A 26,698-nucleotide genomic window follows, 5' to 3' on the forward strand; every position below is an offset into this window, starting at 1 on the left:
AATACCAAATCCTGGAGAGGATTTGGAAAAACACTCACACATTGCTGGTGGGAATGTAAAGTTGTACAGGCACTCTGAAAGAGTTTGGCAGTTTCTTTTAAAACTTAAAGATGCAGTAACCATACAACCTAGCAATTGCACTCCTGGACATTTAGCTAAGAGAAGAGAAAACCAATGTTTACACAAGAGCCTGTAATGAATGTTCATAGCAGCTTTATTTGGAATAGCCAAAAACTGGAAACCACCCAGATGTCCTTAGACAGGGCAGTGAGTATTTGATGGAATACCACACAGCAATCAAGAAGGAATGAGCCGTTGACACGCGCAACAGCCTGGAGGAGATTCCAGAACATTATGCTGAGTGAAAAAAGCCAGTCCCAATGGTTACATACTGTAAGAGCCCATTTATACAACATTCTTGAAATGACAAAATTATAGAGATGATGGACAGATTAGTGGTTGCCAGGAATTAGGGACAGTGGCCAGAGGGGGTGGGGGTGGCTCTAAAAGGGTCTGTTGGAGGGAGATCCTAGGGAGGAACAGTTCTGTATCTAGATTGCAGTGGTGGTTACACAAATCTACGTATGATAAGATGCTATAGAACTGTATGCCCACATGGCACCAGTGTCAGATTCCTGGTTTTGATACTGCATTGTAACTATGTAAGGTGTAATCACTGAGGAAAACTGGGTGAAGGGTACATGGGACCTCTATCTTTGCAACTTCCTATGAATCTGTTAATTATTTCAAAGTAAAAAGTTACTTAGGAAAAAAAAAAAAGCAGTAGCTCTAAATGCAACTTGGTATCCTGGATTGGATCCTGCAACAGAAAAGGGACATGATGGAAAATCTGATAAAAATCCAAGTAAAGTCTGTAATTTAGTTAATAGTTTTGTACCCATGTTAATTTTTTAGTTTCGATAAATGCACCAAGGTTATGTGAGATAAAATTCAGGGAAGCGGGTGTGAAGGGTATATGATCTGTGAACCTAAAATAATTTTAAAGAATAAAATCCTGATGCCTGGACTGATTCAATCAGAAATCCCTGGGGGGTGGGCCCCAGGTATCAGTATTTTTAATTTGCCAAGTGATTTCCAATGTGCAGCCGAGGCTAAGAACCACTGTTCTGGAGAGAGAGAATTTTAAAGTATCTACTTCCCACCTGGGTTTGCTCTTGGAGAGAATTCCTTGAGAAAAGTCTCTCAGTGAGCATGCCACTGTTTTTGGCCTTCATTCCCACTGATCCTGGACAAGAACCCAAATGCCTTTGGGAAAGGTTCCAGAAATCCTCCTCCCTCCCCATCCTCGGTCCCCGCGATGCCCTGGTTTCTGTGCAGCTGAAGCGCTGTGGAAGGTGAGTTTAGGTGAACCGGAAGGCGAGACAAATGCCTTCTCGTTCCCGCTTCTCTAAAACCCCAGAGCTAGAACAGGAAAAAAGCAAAGAGCTTGAAATGTTTCAGAGATCTAAGAAAAACTCCGATGTCATGTTCTTTCTTCCAAAGGACGGAGAGGGGTCTCCCTGGCTCACAACCAGCCCTGGCCGCCCTCCGCGCACCTGACAGCCGCACGGCGCCCCCGGGGGCCGCGGGCTGCCCTCCCCGGAACCCCACGACAAAGGCTTAGGTGCAGCAGAGCGGTCCCTTCCTCCCACGCGTGACCTCTTCTTAAAACACAGGAAACGACAATACTGTTAGCGGCGACTGGGCCAGGCAGGCGGAGGAGTGGCAGGAGGAAGAGGTTCCTCAGCCCCGCCGGGGCCAGCGTGAGAAAGCCACCCGCACGGGAGGGAGCGGGGCTGGTGCGATAGACCTGCTTCCAGGTTTGGCACGTGGGGCAGGCTGGGCGCGTGCTCTGAAGCATGGCATCGTAAGGGAAGCCAAAAAGGTCACCGTGGCCAAGGCCATGGATGTGAACCCCCAGCCCACACTGGTGGTCCTGGTTTGCTCAAAAAGTGCTGCCAGCAGCAGAAGGCTGGCAAATTAAAAGCAAAGAGAGTACAGGTCAGGGCCACAGAAAGGCAGTAATCGTGCACTCACATCGTGGCTTGGCCAGAAGAGGTATAAATACACTGCACTGTCACAGGGAGGCTTGGCCCAGGGACTGGAGATGGCACTGTTCCTTTCATTCCGTTCGGAAGCAGGCCTGGAGGGCTGGCCCCGGCGGACCCCCATCTCCTAAAGGGGGGCAGGACCTGCTGAGGCTCCTGGCACCGGCCTCTGGCTCCGAGGGCAGCCAGGAGCCGCGTCCACGAGGGCCATCTAAAACGTGGCCTGCAGGGGGTGGGGACAGGCTGGCAGGAAGCCGCTCCTCGGCTCGCTCCAGTTCCCCACGTGACGGTCCGTTCCCCACACTCGGGGCTGCCAGCCAAGCGGTTAAACTCCCGGGTTCCGCCCCGGGCTCTCCTCCGCCGGGAGGCCGGGTCTGCTGTGGCTGGACCCTAGAGGGGAGAGGGGAGAGCATCAGCCCAGAGCCAGTCCAGGGAGCGGCTCCTGGTGTGGCTCCTGTGACACCAGGCGTTAAGTCCTCTTTAGGACGGGAAGGGGCGGGGGGGGCGCCGAGGAGCCTCAGGCCTCCTCGGGAGACATCGAGGCAGAGCTGGGAGCGTTTAGTTAGGAAAATGCTCAGCCTCGTGAGAGAAAACCACTGCCAGGACGGATGCCATCAATGAGAGGCAGGGCTTCTGCCCGTGGGAGGCCGAGGCCCTAAGGCCAGGCAGGAGGCAGCTGCCCAGACAACACAGCAGGCACTGGAAGGGAGCTTTTGTTTCCAAGGCTGAGCAGGCATTTATTTCATGGTCCCTCCTGCCCTCCAGAAAAATGAGATGAGAAGTAGCAACAAGGGACAGGAAGCACCCACTCACCCCCATGGAGAAGTGCCCCCCATCTGGGGGGAGAGGTCTGCAGTGCCCCCCAGCAGCTAACAGGCTGGCAAAGGAAAGCAAAGAGAAGGTAAAGTAAAAGGCAAGATATTTACCTTGCGTGTTGTCTTAAAACAAAAAATGCTCACTAGTCCACAGTCAATTATCAACTGCAGTTTCCAAATGTGCCAAAGAGGGAAAGGCCTACTGGGAAAGCTAGAGAGAGGAGAGGGAAAGGGAGAGGAAGGGGGAGGGGGAGGGGAGGGAGAGAGGGAGGGGGAGGGAAGGGGAGGGAGAGGGAGAGGGAGGGAGAGGGAGAGGGAGGGAGAGAGAGAGAAGACCAGCTATGGAGCTGCTCCGGCAGAGCCACTCCGCTCGGGCAGCTTGGGCAGCACCGCAGAGTCAAGGCCGCCGGGGCGAGAGGGGCCCAGGAGGCTCGGTGTCAAGCTCGGACTCTCCCTGGGAATCCCGCTCTGGGATTGATCGATGTGGAGGGAGTTTCCCGAATGTGAAGCAGCGGACCAGGGTTCCAGAAGGTGTTTCTGTAAAGGGCCAGTCTTCTTAGGCTTTGCAGGCCTCGGGGGCAACGACGCAACTCCACCGGCAGCCGAGTACAATCCCTCAGCAGATGGGCACCTCCAGTAAAACGTTACGAGAACAGGCAGATTTGGCCCTCATGCCATTTGCCGACCCGGCTGAAGGCAGCTCAAAATCATCGTGCTTTCCAAGCATTTCAGACACTTCTCTGCTGGGGAAGCTAGAGCCAGAGTCACCCAGAGGATGGCTCTGACCTGCACCGTTTCAGCAGCGCCCCGGGGACACGTCCAACACACGTAGCGACACTGAGCTCCCCGGGCAGCAAAGCAACAGGTTAACAGAGATAAAGTGCAAGACCCTGAGGGCCGCCCAGGGCCAATGTCAGGCCACACTTAGGGGAAAATCACCAACATCATGACTACAGAACAGGGGCTGGCTGGTAATCCGTTACAAAGAGGAAATGACCCATGAGCCACTAAAAACAATTCCCTCAGAGGACTGCCTCACGAGCCGCTGAAGCCACAAAAGGATTAAAAAACCTCTGGGTATGTGATAAAAGATGAAATGAAGGGAAAAACCAGGATTCTTAGATGTAAGTTTGTACCTTATACACAACCTGTGCAGTCTGAGTAGCAGATGGAGCCAGAAAAGGCTCACATGTGAGAAAACCAAAACCAAAAGGCTCACATTTTGAAAAAGAAAAACGTCCTGGCTTTCGAGACCCGAGTCTAACGTGATGGTGCGAACCTCCTCTGTGTGAGGGGTGCCTCACAAAATAAAAGACCGTCACGGTGGGTAAACAGAGGAGCGGGCTCCGCCCTAAGAGGTGAACGAAGGGTCCGTTCATTCCAAAATGACTGCGACCATGCCCGGATCCAGGACCCAACACAACCCCCCAGGGTCCTTCACCAGCACCAGAGATGGAGCTCGCAGGAGTGGAGCCACCGACGCAGCTCAGGAAGCACCTTTCCACTATAAAAACACGTTTCCCTTCTCAAACGTGGGTCCGGTAACCAAGGGCGCGCCCAGTCTCCAAGCCAGAGTGCCCGTCTCTCCCGGCCTCCGACTCTTCACCTGTAAAATGGGCGTGACAACTACCACCTCTCAAAACTTCAGGGACGTTTTCTTAGCTGAGTCAGGACGACGAGAGCCCTTAGCACAGTGCGTGGCATGGGAAGTGTTCAGTAAGGGCTCGGCGTCCCCACTGCAGGGTAAGGGGGATGGAGCACCGGCAGTCAGGCCCCTGCAGTTCCTAACACGGCCCCCCCCAAGCCCCGCCAAGCCCCGGAGGACCTCAGACCCCAACCTAGGAGCTCGGTCAGCATAAAAGTACCTTCTTGAATAACAAGGACACGAAAGTTCCCTGATGTGTTTTACCGCTCCCACCCAAGCCTACCCTTCACAGGCTCCTTTTTTATCTTCCCTCCTTACACTCTAAGAGTGGGGTTTCCCATCCCACTCTGCAAAGTCTGTTTCTTCCTGCTCCCAGTGGAACGCCTGGATGGGACCAAACGCCTCAGGAGGTGCTCTTCTGGGTTTTGGGGATGGTGTCCACCAGCCACCTACCTTCTGAGCCAGGCCCACTGGTGACCCAAATCTTCACTTTCTAGGTGACCTAACCCTAACGCCAAATGACCCAATACAGCGCCTGAACTTGACCGTACTCCCATTTAGCAACTACGGTTGACCCTTGAACAACTCAGGTTTGAACTGCGTGGGTCCACTTATATGCAGATTATTTTTCAATAGTAAATACTACAGCATTACACAGGCTGTAGCTGGTTGAATCTGCGGATGTAGAACCACAAATACAGAGGACCAAACACGTTATACACAGATTTTTGACTGCGCAGAGGGTTGGCGCCCCTAACCTGCTGTTGTTCAAGGGTCAACTGTATTCTCTAATTAAATCAACCCACGCTACAGGCCCTGGGGAAAAAATGCTGACTTACAGGCTCTACTCAAAATGTCAGCTGACCTACAGCTCAGCGTTGACGAAGTTATTAAAAACACAAGAAGGGAGAGCGAAAAGGACGGGGAGACAAAGGGAGAAAGAACGAATGTAGGGCAGGGCGAGGGCAGAGAGAGCAGGTCTGTGTGTGTGTGTGCAGCCAGGACGGCAAAAGGCACGGTCGCCCTGGGGTCGACGCCGTGGGATGCAGCCGCACGGGGCTCACCTGTGGCTGTGGCTATCTTGTCATCAAGGAGCCGGGTCTGGCTGCCTGGGACGGCCTGGAGGTCCGCGTTCTCAGGGGACTGCGGCACGGCCTGGGCTCGGGTGGCCAGGAGTGCATTGAGGTACTGCAGCCGCGTGACCTGGGGCACAGGAAGCATTGCAACTCGTGCAGCTGGACGGAGAAGGTGAGGTGAGGGGCCACACCCCTCCCTCCTGCCCTCCAGCCCCCGAACCAGGGCTGGGGGGTGGGGGGGTGCAGGGTGGAAGCGTTGTTAAGATCTCCAAGGAAGCTGGGTGCTTAGGCCACCAGCAGACAGAGGGGCCAGGCCGTCCACCCTTCACAGCAAGTACAAGGTCTTGCTCTGGGAAGTCTCAGATAGACTCAATCAGGATTTATTCTTAATCCATTCAAATGTGTGACCAGCTGGTCTAGCCCTCGGGGACACAAAGCTGGTTAAAAGCCAGCACCAGTGAGCAGCCCAGACGGTCACCTTGATGAACTGCAGGTCAGAGAGCGCCCTCACGGTGTAGTCAGGACAGTATGCAGACAAGCGGGTGCCTTCGGCGGGCTCGGGCAGCGGGTCGTGGTGGATGGACTGGAGCGAGGACACCGGGGACTGGTGAACTATGAGAGGACAGTGGGTGACGGAGCAGGCCAGCCGCACGCGGCCTCGGAGACCCACCCCACACATCGCCCCGGTGAGGGAATACAGCCAGGGGCTCCGGAAAGGATGGCAAACACGGTCCTCCTGGGAAAAGCAATGAAGATGAGCCCCGAAGGAATGCTGCCCCACCCTCCATGCAGCCCGGAGATGAGAAGGGCCAGCAGGTCCCAAGGCAGACTGCCTTGCGGGAGGCCAGACGCGGGGCACCGGAGAGCCTCGGCAACGCCCATCCAGCCGCCGCCCCCCGCCTCCAGCTCTGGGACGGCTGCAGCTTACCCGAGGACGGCGCCGTCAGGGCGGACACTCCGTAGTAGGTGAAGGCCCCGTTCTCGAACTTCAAGCCCTCTTTCCCGATCTCCACCTCAACCCTGCCCTGGGAGGTCGGGGAAGAGGGGGAGGAAAGAGGGACAGGGAAAGAAAGAGGTGGACAGGTTATCCTTCCTGCCAGCAAAGAGCACAAGGAGAGAGCACCGACCCCACTTATCCAGGGCGGGTGCATCTGGATGTTCCTTCCTCTTCTCAGACCCTCCCCACTTCCTAAGCAAGTGGCGGGCTCCAGGCCGGGCTCGCAGGTACCTGCAGGATGAGGATGAAATAGTCCACCGGCTGGCTGCGCTGGTACAGGTAGTGGTGGGCGGCCAGGCGGTCGCTCTCGTCAAACCTCACTTCCTGGTTGACGCTGGGATGCTTCAGCAGGTGCAGCAGGACCTTCTCGGAGATTCGCAGCGGGCTGAATACATCCACCTCTGCCCCACAGGGGAAACAGGTACGGGGACAATGTCCACCGGGCCCAGCGCAGCCCCTGTCACCGCCCGCCTCCTGCTGCGTGCCTCGGCTCCCCCAGCCTCCCACAGCACCCACCCGGCCGCGGCTCCCCGCCACCCACAGAGGAGCCGCCTTCAGGTGACCCGAGCTGCTGACAGGGCGGCAGAGAGAATCGCCGAACTTCTCCTGGACACCCTCCTGCTCACTGGGAATGGGGAGGATGGTCTCCTGATCCACTGGCCGGTGAGCAGGGACGAGGCCCACCCTCGCCCTCACCTCGGGAAAGGAAGCGCTGGGTGGCCAAGAGCAGCTGAGGTGAGATTTTCACTTTACAGTCATCGTCAGACACCTTGAACAGAGAGAATTCCTCTTTCTGCCTGAGAGGGGCGCTCAGAGACGCAGGCTTCTTCTTCACCACGGTGTCTCCTGGGGCGGGGAGAAGAGGGCCTGCTTAGGCTCCAGCAGCCCTCCATCAACATGACCGGACCAAGGGGCACGTTGCCTCTCCCTCCCCCCAAGGCCTCGGGGCTCCTGGGGGGAGACAGCATCAGGGCATTGCTGTCTTGATGGCACCTGGCAGCCACTCCACCCAGGCAGTGATCTGGTGCCCGGTCAGAGGGGCGGCAGCTTGCATTCCAGCGATGTCCCGAGAAGTAGCAGAGAGGCCTGCTCCCTCCTCGGAGCTGGGAGGAGATAATGCCGATATGATAGCAGACAGCTTATGTAAAACAACAGGCCCCTCGCTAGAAAGCACATGTTCGAGGATTACTGGTGCCAAACAGCCGCTAACCTGCAGACCCTGTGCCTACGGCAGTCTGAGATGCCAAACCAAAATGCTGCATTTGGGGGACAGACACGTGGGCAGAGATTCACTTCCAAGCTCACAGGGCAGGCAGCTCAGTGTCCCAGGGGGCCCACGTGAGGCCCGCCGTCAAGCATGAGCTCTGTGTCTGCCCTGCAGACCGCAGCTGCCATCCTAAGAGCCAGGCACTTCTAAAACACAATCACGGGCCCCACGATCATCTGTTTGGGGAAGAACCTCTCAGCAGTAAAGAACAGGCTTCTTTGAGAAGACACTTCTATACAACAGAACAAGAGAAAGCAAACGGACCAAGGGAGATAAAGACTGGGAAAAAGTCCGTTAAAGGCAGAGCCCCGGGCAAGCCCTGGGACTGCAAAGCCACCCATGGGATGCGCCCCCATGGCTCTGCGTCCAGGCACATGTGTGAGCCCTCCCTCCTGCAAGGGGCAATCCCGGCCCGCGCAGGAGTAAGGAGACGGGGCCTGGGTACGTGACGGCTCTGACCCGAGATCCAGCCCCGCTTCTGACAACACGGAGACCCGCCATCCTCTGATACACACACGTCTCTGTAAGCTCGAAAGAACAGCGGAGCCGGAAAAGCGCCAGGGCCAGGACTCACGGTAGTCTTCAGACTCGTCCAGGATCTCGGACTTGATGATCTCCTCGATGACGTCCTCCAGGGTGACCAGGCCCAGCACCTCGTAGAAGGGGTCACCTTCGCCCTCGTTGTTCACCTTCTGCACGATGGCCAGGTGGGACTTCCCTGAGGGGAGGGACACTTGCGTTACAGCTTGCTAGGGGGCCTCCTGTTTTCCTTAGTCCCATGTGACTGGCCCACCACAAGGACAGAAGCTGATGTCTATGTTCCCACAACACGCCAGGCACCAGGAGAGACTCTTCCTAGGTGCCTTTGAGGAGTAAGTCTCGGACCCCACGTCCACCTGCCCAAGTCGCCCCAGGCAGCGGCGGAGCTGGAGTCACCCCGGGTCTGTGCGACTCCACGCCGTAAACGTGGTTTAGACAAGGATGCATCCGGACCAGAACAGACACCGTATAGAGCAGCAACTGGACCGTGGACACAGGGTGCCGACACCAAAGACGCTGGCTCCCTGGGGACAGTCTGAATGCGGAAGCCGAAAGGGGCCACCCCGCCTGAGTCTCCAAAGGGAGCGTTCCCAATTCTGAAGGCTGCCCTGTATTTCCAGAAGCCGAGGTGCATGAAAGTCACCCAGGAGGATGAGGATGATGATAATCAGCCAGTTAGAGCCCAAACTGTGCGGGAGGAAGAGCAGGAAGCTGCAACTCTTCTCCTTCCTCCTCTGCATCCTCCTCAGGTGAGCTAACTGCTTGTTTTACGAGAAAATGTAAGCTTGAGAAAAACCCAGCCTCAGAGTGCTGGGAATGTTAGGGAAACTTCAAGAATATACTGTTTCAGGTAAGTGCTTTTTCTCCATAAAGCTTTATGCTTGTCCAAAAGACACAGAATGTGGGCTTTCCCTGGCGGTCCAGTGGTTAAGACTTCGCCTTCCAATGCAGGGGGTGCGGGTTCGATCCCTGGTCGAGAGCTAAGATCCCGCATGCCTCAGGGCCAGAAAACCGAAACATAAAACATAAGCAATATTGTAACAAACTCAATAAAGACTTTAAAAATGGTTCACGTCAAAAAAAACATTTTTAAAAAAAAAAAAAAAAAGAAACAGAATGCAAGCCATATAGGTAATTTAAAACTTTTGAGTAGCTACATTAAAAAAATTAAAGAGACAGAAATGAAATTAATATTATGATGAACTCAATATAATCAAAATATCATTTCAACATGCAGTCAATATAAACATATGAATAGATATTTTTCCTTTTTGGGGTACTAAGTCTTTGACATCTGGTGTGTGTTCGGCACTCACTGCACATCTCAATTCAGACTGTTTACTGTTCAAGACCTCAGCAACCACATGTGGGTAGTGGCTACTGGACTGGACTGTGCAGGTCTAGGATATGGAACTGACAGCAAACTCATCTCAACCACGCCCCCCCTTTTTAACAGTATTTTTTTTTTCACTGAGGTACAGTTGATTTACAATATTATGTTAGTTCACAATGTGTACAGCAAAGTGTTTCAGTTATATATATTTTTTCAGATTATTTTCCATTATAGTTATTGCAAGATTTTGAATATAGTTCCCTGTGCTATACAGTAAATCCTTGTTGCTTATCTATTTTATGTATAGTAGTTTGTATATGTTAATCCCATACTCCTAATTTATCCCTCCCCCCCTTCTCCTTCGGTAACCATAAGTTTGTTTTCTATGTCTGTTTCTGTTTTGTATAGATTCATTTGTATTATTTTTTAGATTCCACATAAAAGTGGTATATAATATTTGTCTTTGTCTGACTTACTTCATTAAGTATAATATTCTCTAGGTTCATCCATGTTGCTGCAAATGACATCATTTCATTCTTTGTTACGGCTGAGTAGTATTCACTTGCATATATACCACATCTTATTTATCCATTCATCTGTCGATGGACATTTAGGTTGCTGCCCTTTTTTATTACTAGTGAATAAAGCATAGGGTAAAAGCCAGCCTGGACCTGCATGTAAAGGGGTGCTTGCTTCAAGAATCCTTTGGTAAAGCAAAAAGTCAAGTTCACCTATTTGTGTGAATCCTACTTTACATACCTTGGGTTCAATGACAATGTAGTGATTGGGTTTAGAAGCACATTCTTTGGAAGCAGCTGGCATGCCTCTGCCTCATTCTTTCAGCATCCGTGCCCCCTGCCCCGCCCCCAGTAATCAGGTATAGGAAGACCTCTGCTCCAAAGTTGGAGGGAATGAAAATGTCAAGAGTCAAGCAAAAGCTATTATTATTAGACCACTAACCAGATGATCAAGAAAGGAACGAGGGCTTCCCTGGTGGCGCAGTGGTTGGAAATCCGCCTGCCGATGCAGGGGACACGGGTTCGAGCCCTGGTCTGGGAAGATCCCACATGCCGCGGAGCAACTGGCCCCGTGAGCCACAACTACTGAGCCTGCGCGTCTGGAGCCTGTGCTCCGCAACGGGAGAGGCCGCGACAGTGAGAGGCCCGCGCACTGCGATGAAGAGTGGCCCCCGCTCGCCGCAACTGGAGAAAGCCCTTGCACAGAAACGAAGACCCAATACAGCCAAAAATAAATAAATAAAATTAAAAAATATATATATAAAAAAAAAAAAAAAAAAAAAAAAAAAAAAGAAAGGAACGAGGCTGTAAAAGAAAAGATCACATTTACTGTATGTCATCAAATCCAAGATGTCATCAATCATAAGACATCCTGGTTACAGAGATGTTAAAATGCAAAAAAAATGTGCATCTGAGAACTGAAGAAATGCAGTACAGGCCTACGTCATTTCAATGTGCTTCGCAGATACTACTTTTTTTTTTTCCAACAAAATGAAGGTGTGTGGCAACCCTTCGTCGAGCAAGTCTATCGGTACCATTTTTCAGACAGCATCTGCTCACTCTGTGTCTGTGTCACACTTTGGTAATTCTCCCAGGTTTTCAAACTTTTTCATTATTATTATATCTGTTATGGCGATCTATGATGTTACTATTGTAACTGTTTTGGGGGAGCGCCACCAACTGCACCCACATAAGACAGGGAACTTGATAGATACTGTGTGTGTTCTGACTGCTCCACCAACCGGTCATGCCCTGTCTCTTTCCCTCTCCTCTTCTCTCTCGCTGTTCCCTGAGACACAACAATATTGAAATTTAGGCCGATTAATAACCCTACAATAGGTTCTAAGTGTTCAAGTGAAAGGAAGAATCACAGGCCTCTCACTTTAAAACAAAAGCTAGAAATGATTAAGCTTAGCAAGGAAGGCGTGTCGAAAGCTGAGACAGGCTGAAAATTAGGCCTCGTGCACCAAACGGCCAAGGCGTGAATGCAAGGGGACAGTTCTTGAAGGAAATTAAAAGAGCTACTCCAGGGCTTCCCTGGTCGAGCAGTGGTTAAGAATCCACCTGCCAATGCAGGGGACACGGGTTTGAGCCCTGGTCCGGGAAGATCCCACATGCTGCGGAGCAACTAAGCCCGTGCGCCACAACTACTGAGCCTGCGTGTGCTCTAGAGCCCGTGAGCCACAACTACTGAGCCCACGTGCCACAATTACTGAAGCCCACGTGCCTAGAGCCCATGCTCCGCAACAAGAGAAGCCATAGCAATGAGAAGCCCACACACTTCAACAAAAAGTAGCCCCCGCTCGCCCCAACTAGAGAAAGCCCACGCACAGCAACAAAGACCCAATGCAGCCAAAAATAAATAAATAAATAAATAATTTTAAAAAAAAAAACAAAAGCTGCTCCAAAAAATAAAAATAAACAAACAAGCAAATAAAAAAATAAATGTGCTACTCCAGTGAACACGTGAATGGTAAGAAAGACAAACAGCCTTCTTGCTGATATGGAGAAAGTTTGAGTGGTCTGGATAGAGGATCAAACCAGCCACGACATTCCCTTACCCAAAAACCTAACCCAGTGCAAGGCCCCACCTCTCAATTCTATCAAGGCTAAGAGAGGTGAGGGAGCTGCAGATGAAAAGTTTGAAGCTACCAGAGATTGGTTCATGAGGTTTAAGGAAAGCTGTCTCCATAACATAAAAGAGTAAGGTGAAACAGCAAGTGCTGACGTAGAAGCTGCAGCAAGTTATCCAGAAGATTTAGTTAAGATCATTAATGAAGGTAGTTACACTACACAACAGATGTTCGATGTGGACAAAACCACCTTATATTAGAAGAAGATGCCATCTAGGACTTTGATAGCCAGAGAGGAAAAGTCAAGGCCTGGTTTTAAAGCTTCAAAGGATGCACTGACCCCCTTGTTACGGGCTAATGCAGTTAGCAAGTGATTTTAAGTTGAAGCCAATGCTCACTTACCATTCCAAAAATCCTAGGGCCCTTGAGAATTATGCCAAATCTACTCTGCCTGTGCTCTATAAATTGAACAATAAAGGATGACAACACATTGGTTTACTGAATATTTTAAGCCCACTGTTGAGAGCCACTGCTCAGAAAAAAGATTCCTTTTAAAGTAGTACTGCTCATCGGCAACACACCTGGTCACCCAAGAGCTCTGATGGAGCTGTATAAGGAGATTATTGTTATTTTCATGACTGCTAACAAAACATCATACTGTAGCCCATGGATCAAGGAGTAATTTCAACTTTCAAGTCTTATTATTTAAGAACTACATTTCATAAGGCTACACCTGCCATAGATAGAGATTCCTCTGATGGATGTGGGCAAAGTCAATTGAAAACCTTCGGGAAAGGATTCACCATTCTAGATGCCATTAAGAACATTCATGATTCATGAAAAGAGATCAAAATATCAACACTGATAGGAGTTTGGAAGAAGTTGATTCCAACCCTCATGGATGACTTTGAGGGGTTCAAGACTTCATGAAGGAAAGTAGCTGCAGATGTGGTAGGACTAGCAAGGGAACTACAATGAGAAGTGGAGCCTGAAGGTGTGACTGAATTGCTGCCATCTCATGATAAAACTTTAATGGACGAGGAGTTGCTTCTCATGGATGAGCAAAGAAAGTGGTTTCTCGAGATAGGAACTATTCTTGGTAAAGATGTTGCAAAGACTGTTGAAATGGCAACAAAGGATTTAGAACATCATATGAACTTAACTGATAAGGGGTTGGGGTTGGCAGGGTTTGACAGGACTGACTCCAATTTTGGAAGAAGTTCTACTGTGGATAAAATGCTATCAAACAGCGTTGGGTGCTTCAGAGAAATCGCTGGTGCAGGGAAGAGCCAATTGATGCAGCAAGCTTCACTGTCGTCTTAAGAAACTGCCACGGCGACCCCAATCAGCAGCCACCACCCTGATCAGCCAGCAGCCACCAACATCGAGGCAAGACTCTCCACCATCAAAAAGTTTATAACTCGCTGAAGGCTCAGATGGTGGTTAACATTTTTTTAGCCATAAAGGTTTTCTAGTTTGATTTTTTTGGGGACCACGCTGCACAGCATGTGGGATCTTAGTTCCCCGACCAGGGATCAAACCTGCACCCCCTTCAGTAGAAGCACAGAGTCTTAACCACTGGACCGCCAGGGAATTCTGCCACGAAGTATTTTTAAATTAAGATAGGTACATTGTTGGGACTTCCCTGGCGGTCCAGTGGTTAAGACTGCACTTCCAGTGAAGGGGACATGGGTTCAATCCCTGGTCGGGGAACTAAGATCCCGCATGCGGCATGGCACAGCCCCCCCCCCCAAAAGATATGTACATTGTTTTTTTAGACATAATGCCAACTGTACACTTAACAGACTACAATATAGCATAAACATAGATTTTTTTTAATAGATCTTTATTGGAGTATAATTGCTTCACAATACCGTGTTACTTTCTGTTGCACAACAAAGCGAATCAGCCATATGCATACACATGTCCCCATATCCCCTCTTGAGCCTCCCTCCCATCCTCCCTATCCTACCCCTCTAGTTCATCACAAAGCACCGAGCCGATCTCCCTGTGCTACACTGCTGCTTCCCACCAGCCAACTATTTTACATTCGGTAGTGTATGTATGTCGATGCTACTCTCACTTTGCCCCAGCTTTGCCCTCCCACCCCGTGTCCTCAACACCATTCTCTATGTCTACCTCTTTATTCCTGCCCTGCAACTAGGTTCATCAGTACTTTTTTTTTTTTTTTTAGATTCCATATATATACCTTAGCATACAGTATTTCTTTTTCTCTGACTTACTTCACTCTGTATGACAGACTCTAGGTCCATCCACCTCACTACAAATAACTCAATTTCGTTTCTTTTTATGGCTGAGTAATATTCCATTGTATATACGTGCCACATCTTCTTTATCCATTCATCTGTCGGCGGACATTTAGGTTGGTTCCATGTCCTGGCTATTGTAAACAGTGCTGCACTGAACATTGTGGTGCATGGCTCTTTTTGAATTATGGTTTTCTCAGGGTATATGCCCAGTAGTAGGATTGCTGGGTCATATGGTAGTTCTATTTTTAGTTTTTTAAGGAACCTCCATATTGTTTTCCACAGAGGCTGCATCAATTTACATTCCCACCAACAGTGTAGGAGGGTTCCCTTTTCACCACAACCTTTCCAGCATTCATTCATTCATTCATTCATTTATTTATGGCTGTGCTGGGTCTTCGTTTCTGTGTGAGGGCTTTCTCTAGTTGCGGCGAGCGGGGGCCACTCCTCATCACGGTGCACGGGCCTCTCACTGTCGCGGCCTCTCTTGTTGCGGAGCACAGGCTCCAGACGCGCAGGCTCAGCAGTTGTGGCTCATGGGCCCAGTTGCTCTGCGGCATGTGGGATCTTCCCAAACCAGGGCTCGAACCCGTGTCTCCTGCATTGGCAGGCAGATTCTCAACCACTGCGCCACCAGGGAAGCCCCCAGCATTTATTGTTTCTAGCTTTTTTGATAATGGCCACTCTGACTGGTGTGAGGTGATACCTCATTGTAGTTTTGATTTGCATTTCTCTAATTAGTGATGTTGAGCATCTTTTCATGTGCCTCTTGGCCATCTGTATGTCTTCCTTGGTGAAATGTCTATTTAGGTGTTCCACCCATTTTTTAACTGGATTGTTTTTTTGATATTGAGCTCCATGAGCTGTTTGTGTATTTTGGAGATTAATCCTTTGCCTGTTGTTTCATTTGCAAATATTTTCTCCCATTCTAAGGGTTGTCTTTTTGTCTTGTTTATGATTTCCTTTGCTGTGCAAAAGCTTTCAAGTTTAATTAAGTCCTATTTGTTTATTTTTGTTTTTATTTATGCTACTCTAGGAGGTGGGTCAAAAAAGATCTTGCTGTGATTTATGTCATAGAATGTTTTTCCTATGTATTCCTCTAAAACTTTTATAGTGTCTGGTCTTACATTTAAGTCTTTAATCCATCTGGAGTTTATTTTTGTGTATGGTGTTAGGTAGTGTTCTAATTTCATTCTTTTACATGTAGCTGTCCTGTTTTCCCAGCACCACTTATTGAAGAGGCTGTCTTTTCTCCATTGTATGTTCTTGCCTCCACTGTTGTAAATTAGGTGCCCACATGTGCGTGGGTTTATCTCTGGGCATTCTATCCTGTACCATTGATCTATATTTGTTGTTGTGCCAGTACCATACTGTCTTGATTACTGTAGCTTTGTGGTATAGTTTGAAGTCGGGGAGCCTGATTCCTCCAACTCTGTTTTTCTTTCTCAAGATTACTTTGGCTATTCAGGGTCTTTTGTGTTTCCATACGAATTGTAAGATTTTTTGTTCTAATTCTGTGAAGAATGCCATTGGTAGTTTGATAGGGATTGCACGGAATCTGTAGATTGCTTTGGGTAGTATAGTCATTTTCACGATATTGATTCTTCCAATCCAAGAACATGGTATATTTCTCCATCTGTTTATGTCATCTTTGATTTTTTTCATCAGTGTTTTATAGTTTTCTGAGTACAAACCTTTCACCTCCTTAGGCAGGTTTATTCCTAGGTATTTTATTCTTTTTGTTGCAATGGTAAATAAGAATGTTTCCTTAATTTCTCCTTCTGATTTTTCGTTGCTGGTGTATAGGAATGCCAGAAATTTCTGTGCATTAATTTTGTATCCTGCAACCTTACCAAATTCATTGATTAGTTCTAGTAGTTTTCTGGTAGCCTCTTTAGGATTCTCTATGTATAGTATAATGTCGTCTGCAAACAGTGACAGTTTTACTTCTTTTCCGATTTGGATTCCTTTTATTTCTTTTTCTTCTCTGACTGCTGTGGCTAAAACTTCCAAAACTATGTTGAATAATAGCGGTGAGAGTGGGCAATCTTGTCTTCTTCCTGATCTTAGAGGAAATGGTTTTAGTTTTTCACCACTGAGAATGATGTGGGCTGTAGGTTTGTCATATATGGCCTTTATTATGTTGAGGTAGGTTCCCTCTATACCCATTTTCTGGAGAGTTTTTATCATAAATGGGTGTTGAATTTTGTCAAAAGCTTTTTCTGCATCTATTGAGATGATCATATGGTTTTTATTCCTTAATTTGTTAACGTGGTGTATCACATTGATTGATTTGCGTATATTGAAGAATCCATGCATCCCTAGGATAAATCCCACTTGATCATGGTATATGATCCTCTCAGTGTGCTGTTGGATTCTGTTTGCTAGTATTTTGTTCATGATTTTTGCATCTATGTTCATCAGTGATATTAGTCTATAATTTTCTTATTTTATGATATCTTTTTCTGGTTTTGGTATCAGGGTGATGGTGGCTTCGTAGAATGAATTTGGGAGTGTTTCTCCCTCTGCAATTTTTTGGAAGAGTTTGAGAAGGATCAGTGTTAACTCTTCTCTATATGTTTGATAGAATTCACCTGTGAAGCCATTTGGTCCTGGACTTTTGTTTGCTGGAAGATTTTAAATTACAGTTTCAATTTCATTACTTGTGATTGGTCTGTTTGTATTTTCTAATTCTTCCTGGTTCAGTCTTGGAAAACTGTACCTTTCCAAGAATTTGTCCATTTCTTCATGGCTGTCCATTTTATTGGCATATAGTTGTTTGTAGTAGTCCCTTATAATCCTTTGTATTTCTCCAGTGTTGGTTGTGATTTTTCCTTTTTCATTTCTAATTTTATTGATTTGAGTCCTCTCCCTTTTTTTCTTGATGAGTCTAAGGGTATATCAATTTTGTTTATCTTCTCAAAGAACCAGCTTTTAGTTTTATTGATCTTTGCTATTGTTTCCTTCGTTTCTATTTCAGATGCGCAGTTAGCATCTCCCCACAACTAGGGCACCTGCCATCTCCTTGTGGGGGACTCTGACCCCCAAGGAGACAGGAGGAACCCCAGAGTGAACCGGTAGGACACAGGGGAACCGAGGAGGGAGGAGAAGTGGAGGCCAGACAAGATCGGCGCCCCTGAGGCCAGGAGATCAGGAGAGGCAGGTGGGAGGGACTCTCCGGGAAGAGCAGGAGAGGAGCAGAGGGCAATCGCCTGGCCCACTTGGGCCAGGGAGCCTGTTGAGCTCCCAAGCCGGTTCCCCCCTCCAAAGCCCCATCCAGGCCATGTGGGCCCTGGGGGCACAGGAGGGAGAACAGGGAGATCAGGAGAGGCAGGCGGGAGGGGTCCTGCCGGAGGAGCAGGAGAGGAGCAGAGGGCGATTGCCCCACCCACTCGGGCACAAGGAGCCTGCTGAGCTCCCAGACCAATCCCCCCCGCCCTCCAAGGCCCCTCCAGGCTGAGTGGGTCCTTGAGGGCATAGGAGGGAGGCCAGGTGGGGATGAGGAGAGGCAGGCGGGAGGGGCCCTCCAGGAGGAGCAGGAGAGGAGAGAAGAGCGTTTTCCCCACCCACTTGAGCCCAGGAAGCCTGCTGGGCTCCCAGGTGAGGTCCCCTGCCCTCTGAGACCAGGGGTGTGGGGCACGCCTGGGCCCTTTCTGTTCCTTGAGGCTAAGCCCCACCCCCCACAGCCCCCAGGGCCTTTTCCAGCCCTGTGGGTCCTGAGCATAAGCCCCGCCCACCACCCAAACCTCGCCCTTGCTTAGGCCCCGCCCTCCACAGCCAAGGCCTTCCCCCGCCACCTTTTTTTTTTTTCCTTTTCCCTGCTCCTCTTTTTTACTATTGTGGTCCTGATGTACCTTCCCATTGTTGATTCATCTATATTTTTATTTCTACATTCTTTCTAACATATCTGTTAGTTTCCTAGTCTAATTTTATTTTTTACTTTGTTATTGTCCTTTTTTTATTTTTTATTTTTGCCACCCCACACGGCTTGCGGGATCTTGATTCGCAAGCCCAGGGTCGGGGGGAAGCTCCTGCGGTGGGAGCTCCAAGTCCAAACCACTGGACTAACAGAGAACCTCAGACCCCAGGGAATATTCATTGGAGTGAGGTCTCACAGAGTTCCTCAACTCAGCACCAAGACCCAGCTCTACCTAACAGCCTACAAACTCCAGTGTTGGAAGCCTCAGGCCAAACAACCAGTAAAACAGGAACACAATCTGAGTCATAAAAAAAAAAAAAAAAAAAAAGAGAGACGGCAAAAAAATATGTCACAGATGAAGGAGCAAGGTAAAAACCTACAAGACCAAATAAATGAAGAGGAAATAGGCAATCTACCTGGAAAAGAATTCAGAGTGATGATAGTAAAGATGATCCAGAATCTCGGAAATAGAATGGAAGCACGGATTGAGGAAATACAAGAAATGTTTAACAAAGATCTAGAAGAACTAAAGAACAAACAAACAGAGATGAACAACACAATAACTGAAATGAAAAATACACTAGAAGGAATCAATAACAGAATAACGGAGGCAGAAGAATGAATAAGTGAGCTGGAAGACAAAATGGTGGAAATAAATGCCAAGGAGCAGAATAAAGAATAAAGAATGAAAATTGAAGACAATCTCAGAGACCTCTGGGACAACACTAAACGCACCAACATTCGAATTACAGGGGTCCCAGAAGAAGAAGAGAAAAAGAAAGGGTCTGAGAAAATATTTGAAGAGATTATAGTGGAAAACTTCCCTAACATGGGAAAGGAAATTAGTCACCCAAGTCCAGGAAGCACAGAGAGTCCCATACAGGATAAACCCTAGGAAAAACACACCAAGACAATATTAATCAAGCTAACAAAAATTAAATTCAAAGAGAAAATATTAAAAGCAGCAAAGGAAAAACAACAAATAACATACAAAGGAGTTCCCATAAGATTATCAGCTGATTTTTCAGTGGAAACTCTGCAGGCCAGAAGGGAGTGGCAGGATATACTTAAAGTGATGAAAGAGAAAAACCTACAACCAAGATTACTCTACCCAGCAAGGATCTCATTCAGATTTGATGGAGAAGTCAAAAGCTTTTCAGACAAACAAAAGCTAAGAGAATTCAGCACCACCAAACCAGCTTTACAACAAATGCTAAAGGAACTTCTCTAAGAGGGAAACACGAGAGGAAAAAGACCCACAAAAACAGACCCAAAACAATTAAGAAAATGGTAATAGGAACATACATATCGATAATAACCTTGAATGTAAATGGAGTAAATGCCCCAAACAAAAGACACAGACTGGCTGAATGGATACAAAAACAAGACCCATATATACGTTGTCTACAAAAGACCCACTTCAGACCTAGGGACACATACAGACTGAAAGTGAAGGGATGGAGAAAGATATTCCATGCAAATGGAAATCAAAAGAAAGCTGGAGTAGCAACACCCGTGTCAGGTAAAATAGACTTTAAAATAAAGACTGTTACAAGAGATAAGGAGGGACACTAATGATCAAAGGATCAATCCAAGAAGAAGATATAAGAATTATAAATGTTTTTGCACCCAACATAGGAGCACCTCAATACATAAGGCAAATGCTAACAACCATGAAAGGAGAAACCGACAGTAACACAATAATAGTAGGGGGCTTTAACACCCCACTTACACCAATGGACAGATCATCCAAACAGAAAATAAATAGGGAAACATAAGCTTTAAATGACACAACAGACCAGATAGATCTAATTGACATTTATAGAACATTCCACCCAAAAGTGGCAGAATACATTTTCTTCTCAAGTGCACATGGAACATTCTCCAGGATAGATCACATCTTGGGTCACAAATCAAGCCTCGGAAAACTTAAGAAAACTGAAATCGTATCAAGCATCTTTTCTGACCACAACGCTCTGAGATTGTAAATCAATTACAGGAAAAAAAACTGTAAAAAACACAAATACATGGAGGCTAAACAGTGTGCTACTGAATAACCAAGAGATCACTGAAGAAATCAAAGAAATAAAAAAATACATACACACAAATGACAACGAAAGCACGACCACCCAAAACCCATGAGACACAGCAAAAGCAGTTCTAAGAGGGAAGTTCATAGCAATTCAATCTCACCTCAAGAAACATCTCAAATAAACAATCTTACCCTACACTTAAAACATAACTTTTATATACACTGAGAAACCAAAACACTTGTATGACTCGCTTTACTGTGGTGGTCTGGAACTGAACCCACAATATCTCCAAGGCATGCCTATACTTAGGGCTTGCTTACTGTGTGCCAGCCACCAAATGCTTTATTCATTTATTAACTTACCAAACCCTCTGGCAACTTTATAAGGCACATATTATTATTTGCATTTTACAGTTCACAGAGAAAACTGAGGCCAAGAGAGGTTCAGTGACCCCTCCAAGCTGGGACCCAGGCAGCTGGCTCTGAGTCCACTCTCCTAACACCGCCCCCACCCCACTCAAGTGACTTTCACTGAAGAGAACAAAAGACTGAATCTTAGGAGCCCCCTCCCCTCTGGGAGACAGGCATGGTGCCAAGTGCAGGGCCCTGCTGAAGAGAAGCCAGCAGCCCTCTTCAGGGGTTCTACCATCCTGGAACAAAAATTAAAGGTGGAAATGCCCACATTAATTTGCCTCCCCCCTTCCCAGGAGGAAGGGGCTAGGGGTCCCTGGGGAACTGTCTGCCCATTCCTGCTGAGACAGAGGCACTGAATGAGGAACGTGGCATTTCCAGATGCTTCCCACCCCTTGGTGTTTGGGCTGGAATGGCTCACACCGGCAGGCAGGCAGCACTGCTACGAGGGCCCCAACAGCTCTGCCACGGGATACAAATCCGTCAGGCCACGTCAGGAAGGCTGAGGCTTGACACACAATGTTGGTCAACGGTCTTTTGGGATTTCGGGAGCCAAAGCCCAGGTTCTAGATGGCCATCTGGGAGCAGAGGACCCACTTCAGCCCCCTTCTTCCACAAAGCCAGTCCCTTTGGCAGGTTACCTACAGGAATGACTAAGTTCTACCTTGCTTTCAAAACTTCTATAAAATAGGTGCAAGGTTCTCAGTGATGAGACGATTCAATAATGAACAGAAGAAAGAAGAGCCCTTGCAAGGTCCCCCAAACAGTGGCCACGTGATCTAACCTTAAGACAGAATGTTTGAGGGGTCCAGAAGGCAGCCAGGAGAAAGGAGTAAGGGGCACACAGAGAAAGGGAAGCTGGAGGGATTCAAGTTTCTCATCTGATAGGATAAAACGCCCTGAAGATATGGGGCCCCCTGGCTGGCTGACTGCAAACACAGACACAGGCTCCAAGACAGGTGCCGTCAGCTCTCCCCGCGAAAGCTCTACAGAGCCGCAGGCCAGGGGTAGATGGCACACCAGCCGACGTCGACCAGGAAGCTCTGAAAAGCTCTAGAGTTCTGATTTTAGTTAGCAGGCTCGAGAACGCTCACAAACGACAGGGATGCTAGAGGACCCTTCCATAATGCCTATTTTCTAGGACATTCCTAAAAATGCAACTGGAGTTGAAATTCCTCTGCCTTCCCTCTTTAGCTTTTTTTTAAAAAAAACTGTCTGAACATATCCTGTGAGAAAAGTACTATGTGACCATCCCTCACAGATGTCTGAGCAGGTCTGACTCTTCAGAGTTGGGGCAATCCTTTGGCTTCTGACAGGCAATGAACCACAACTCAGGCTTTAAAGCAGACTCTGAAAAGCGCACCCATCCTAATCCCTCCTTTGGTTGAATGTCCTTGAGGTCACTGGTGGTTGTCACTGGGGGTTGACAAAGAAGGCAGGGGTTAACAGCTTTAAAGAAAATACATGCTACTTACGACACCTCCAAAGTACGCGCTCCTCCTGGCAATGCTTGCACAAAACAATCAGCTGCCACCTCAAGTCTGCACAGTGACTGAGGGGCACCTCACCGGGGAAGGTGCCTCTCCCAGACTATACAGTTCCAAAACTGTGCTCTGAAGGAGAGAAAGGAACAGGGCCCGGAATGGCAGTAACTGCCAAGATGCCAGGGCCCCCAGCTTCGGGAATTCAGAGGGACCACCGTCTCATACAGTTGGCAGAGAGACAGGAAGGGGATTGGTTCCTAAAACCTCACACACCAGGGAGGCTGCGATATGCCCTCTGTTCATGAGCAGAGGAATGATGAAGAGTGTTAGGCTAACAAGGACTTTAGTGAGGAAACATAAAGCTATCTGCCAAAGGACTGCACTGCACGAGAGCAGAGAAAGCTCAGGATGTCACAGGAAAGACGTGGCCATCTTGCCCTGAGAATGGCCCTCACTCTCCACAGGAGTCAGGAGGTCAAGGGGACTGAAGAGCCCCCCATTCAACCTCCAGACTGCACCCCTCCCCCACCACCTTCTAGAAGGAGGCTCTCCAGAGCCGCCCCAAGGCCACCACCCCAGAACAGAAGCAGCCTGCATTGGCCTTCCCTCCCTACCAGCAACTTCCTACCAACACTTAGACCTAAACCCACTCGACTCCCCCATCTTAAAACCAAAGAGCAGAAGGCCTCCTGCCCGCCCAGCCTCTCCCAGCCTCTGCCCCCTGGCTCACGCTCTGCAGCCACACCTCCCGGAAGGCCTGTCTCCTTGGGCTGTCGTACTTCAATCCCCAGCACCCAACTCCATGGCACCACAACTGCTCTGCAAAGGTCAAGGATATCCTGGTTGCTGGATCCAAAGGACATGATGCCAGCCTCTCTCCTGATCACTCTCCTTCCCTTAGTTTCCAGGGCATTCCAGGGTCTGGCTCTCCTCAGCAGCCCCTCCTCTCTGCCCTCCACCCCTTCCCTGCTGTGCCCCTCTTTAGGCTCCGCTTCCTAGGACCACTTCAACACAGACGTCCAGATCCTCCCCTCCTGCTTGCGACTTTCACTTGCATTTCACTGCACATCAACTAATCCTAGGAGCCTGCCTCTCGGGCCACTGCACAGCCACAAATTCCAATGTCCAGAACGAACTCGTCTGCCTGCCACCCACCACCGCCCCCAAGCCCTCTCTTCCCTGCGTGTGCTCTGCCTCAGGGAAGGTCAGGGCCACCACCAAGCCAAAATCCACATTCGTCCTCAGCGCCTCTTCTTGCCCCACAGTCCCTGAGCGAACCACAAAATCCTCCTATGCCCACCTTCAAATGCCCTCTTGGGTTACTCCTCTCCAGGCCCGCTGTGCACCCCTGTTCAGGCTACCATCACCTCTCACTGGACCCCCCAACCACTGGGACCCCCCAACTGTGGTCTCCACACCAGCCAGTGACCTGTGCAAACCACTCACATGGTGCCGCACGCTGCTCACAGCCACTGCCCTGGTGGTCAAGCCCGGCCTCCCCAGGGCCTCAAGTTGGAAGGTGGCAGGGGCAGGATGGCACCCTCCCTTGCTGACCCCAGGGCCTGCACGGCTGGCCAACAGGCCACGAGAACCCCCCTGCCTCAGAGACTACAGTACTACTCGGAGACAGAGTACTTGCTACTGGGGGGCTCTGCCTGGCCCCCGACCCAGGCTCCTCTCCCCAGTGAAGGGCTGCATGGCTACTCTCTGAGGAAACAGCCGAGAGCTTATCAGAGATTCTCTAGCAGAGCAGCCAGGGCTGCCCATCAGAGTCTCCCACCGAGATCCCCAGATACAGTAATAACAGTTACTGCCTAACTTCAACACCCAAGCATCTCGCAAGGATTATAGGAGATGGTGCGCGAGAGCGCCCACTAGTGGCCGCCATACAGCAGTGCTAATGCAGGAGTAACATGGTCACTACCGCAGAGCTTGGCCTCCCTGCCCTGACAGTCAAGGGGCTCACAGGGGCCTGGAGACTTCACAGCTGCCAGGAAGATGAGGGGGAGCTGCTCACTTCTCCACCTCAATTATGCAGTCTTTAGGGTGAAGCTCATCCAGAGTCTTGAGACGTCCCCAAACCCATCCTGCAGTTCAGGTGTGAAAAGCATGGCTAGTGGCCAACACATGGCCAAGCTCTGGGGAGGACACCCAAGCCCAACAACGGAGAGGGAGACGGCAGGGGAATCCAAACCTTCACAATGCGAGGGTCTCAGTTTTTACCAGGGTGAAAGGAGAGGGTGAAAATGTGGAGTTACGAGAGAACTTGAGACCTTACTCAAGGTTTAAAAAAAAGTAACGGGAGACTAATTGGTATCCATCAAGTTGCTTCTGGTGAAATTACAGTGGGAGTTTCTTCCACACCTGTAGAAAAACATTTACCAATCATTCCCTTTCCCTTCCTTTTACCAATCAGGAAGGTAGCAGCCCATCAGTGACCTTAACAATGATGCCCTGGAAACATCACAGGACCAGCTAATTTTATATCATATGTGTGCAGACAGCGGCGTCCAGGTATCTGAAGACTATACTCTTCTATGTTCTTTCAGTTTCTATCCAAGAGTTTGGACCTGCTACAAAGCCAAAGCCCACAGAAATGACCTGGTAAAGAGCTGGAGAGCTAGAGCCAAGTAGACATACCTCCCCAAACTGCGGGCCTGCCAGGAGAAGGGGATTTCTGCTGTCTATAGCACTGTCAGTTTCGGAGCCACAGCCTTAAAATGATATTTCGAAGGGTCATTCGGAGCTGCAAAGCCATCCTCTTCATTAAAAAGGCCCTTAGAGGCTTCCCTGCCCTCCACGGGGGTGGGACCCTTCCCCAGAAGCTTCCCTAAACCCCCACTCCTTCTCTAGGGCGCTGACATGCGAGTCCCCTCCGCGATTCCCCGGCCGTTACCTCGTTTGAACTCCTCCAGGACGGCGTCTAGCTTGGTGTCGTTGAAGACAAAGTGGAGTGGGTGGCTGTAGAAGCGGGTGATTGTGCTGAGCGGCGTGCAGTCTTCGGGGTCCACGAAGGCCAAGTCCTTGAGGTAGAGCATGTCCACGATGTTGGAACGCTCGTCCTCGTACACGGGGATGCGCGTGTGGCCGCTCTGCATGATGCTGGCCAGGACGCCGAAGTCCAGCACGGTGCTGGCGTCCAGCATGAAGCAGTCCTCGAGGGGCGTGAGCACGTCCTCCACGGTCCGGCAGGGCAGCACGCCCTTGCTGAGATCGCTGTAGGGGTCGCTGCCGCCGCGCGCCAGTTCCAGCACGCGCTCGCGCAGCCGCCCTGGCCGCGCCGCCAGCTCCAGCAGCTGACCCACAGGCAGCGCCACGGGCAAGGTGAGCAGCACTGCCAGGCGGCTGAGGATCAGCGCGCGCGGCGCCAGCGCCAACGTCCAGCGCCCGCTCACGGCGGCCGGCACCACCTCGCCCACCAGGAACACGAGCCCCGCGCTGCCGAGTACGGCGGGCACGGCGCGCTGGCCGGCCGCGCGGTACAGCAGCACCGCCAGCGCCGCCTGCGCCAAGCTGGCCAGCAGCAGCAGCGCGCCCAGGGCGCAGCCGGCCCAGCGCCGCGCGGGCTCCAGGCGCCGCGCCGCCGCACGCTCCGCCTCCGAGCCGCTCTCGCGCAGCACCTGCACCTCGGCCGGCGCCAGCGCCAGCGCGCTCAGCTGCAGGCCCCGCGCCAGCGCCGCCAGCGCCAGCAGCCCCGCCGCCCCCAGGCCCAGAGCCCAGGGCGGCGCCGCCTCCTCGGCTGCCCCGCCGCCCGGCTCCACACGCACGGCCAGCAGCGCCGAATGCGGGCGCACAGCCTCGGCGCGCAGGCGCAGCAGCGCGCGCCACTCGCCCGTGGGGGCCGCCGCCTCTTCTGCCGCCGCGCCGCTCGGCTCCCCGCGCACCGCCAGCAGCGCCGAGTGCGGGCGCACAGCCTCAGCGCGCAGGCGCAGGAGCGCGCGCCACTCGCCCGTGGGGGCCGTCGCCTCGTCGGACGCCGCGGCCGGCCCGCCCTCGGGGCAACCCGCCCCCTCAGGGGCCACCCAGGACCAGGAGCTGTTGGCGAAGCCCGAGCCGAAGAGGCGCAGGCGGAAGGTGGCCTCCGGAGCGGCCCGCATCTCCCCTCCGCGCGCCCACCCCGCGCCCGCCGCTCCGTCCTCCTCCAGACAGACACCCAGCACTCGCGGGCCCGACGCCGCCTCCCCGGCAGCGTTGCCCAGGCAGAGCGCGGCGAGCAACCAGCCTAGCCGACCCGCCGCCGCCGCCGCCGCCGCCGCCGCCGCCGCCGCCGCCAT

At 50.5% G+C, this 26,698-nt stretch overlaps 1 protein-coding gene across 1 annotated transcript; it reads right to left on the reverse strand.

The window, feature by feature from the left end:
• Positions 1-196: 196 nt before the first annotated feature.
• Positions 197-26,698, reverse strand: CNNM3 (cyclin and CBS domain divalent metal cation transport mediator 3). The gene is made up of 8 exons (XM_059943480.1): positions 25,321-26,698; positions 8,423-8,566; positions 7,278-7,427; positions 6,813-6,982; positions 6,513-6,609; positions 6,063-6,196; positions 5,573-5,711; positions 197-2,438 (listed from the first exon to the last, which is right to left on the reverse strand). The coding sequence occupies exons 1-8, from the start codon at positions 26,696-26,698 to the stop codon at positions 2,374-2,376; spliced, it is 2,277 nt and encodes a 758-aa protein (XP_059799463.1). The 3' UTR covers positions 197-2,373.

Source organism: Balaenoptera ricei, chromosome 13, assembly GCF_028023285.1.
Source record: "Balaenoptera ricei isolate mBalRic1 chromosome 13, mBalRic1.hap2, whole genome shotgun sequence".
Classification (NCBI taxonomy): domain Eukaryota; kingdom Metazoa; phylum Chordata; class Mammalia; order Artiodactyla; family Balaenopteridae; genus Balaenoptera; species Balaenoptera ricei.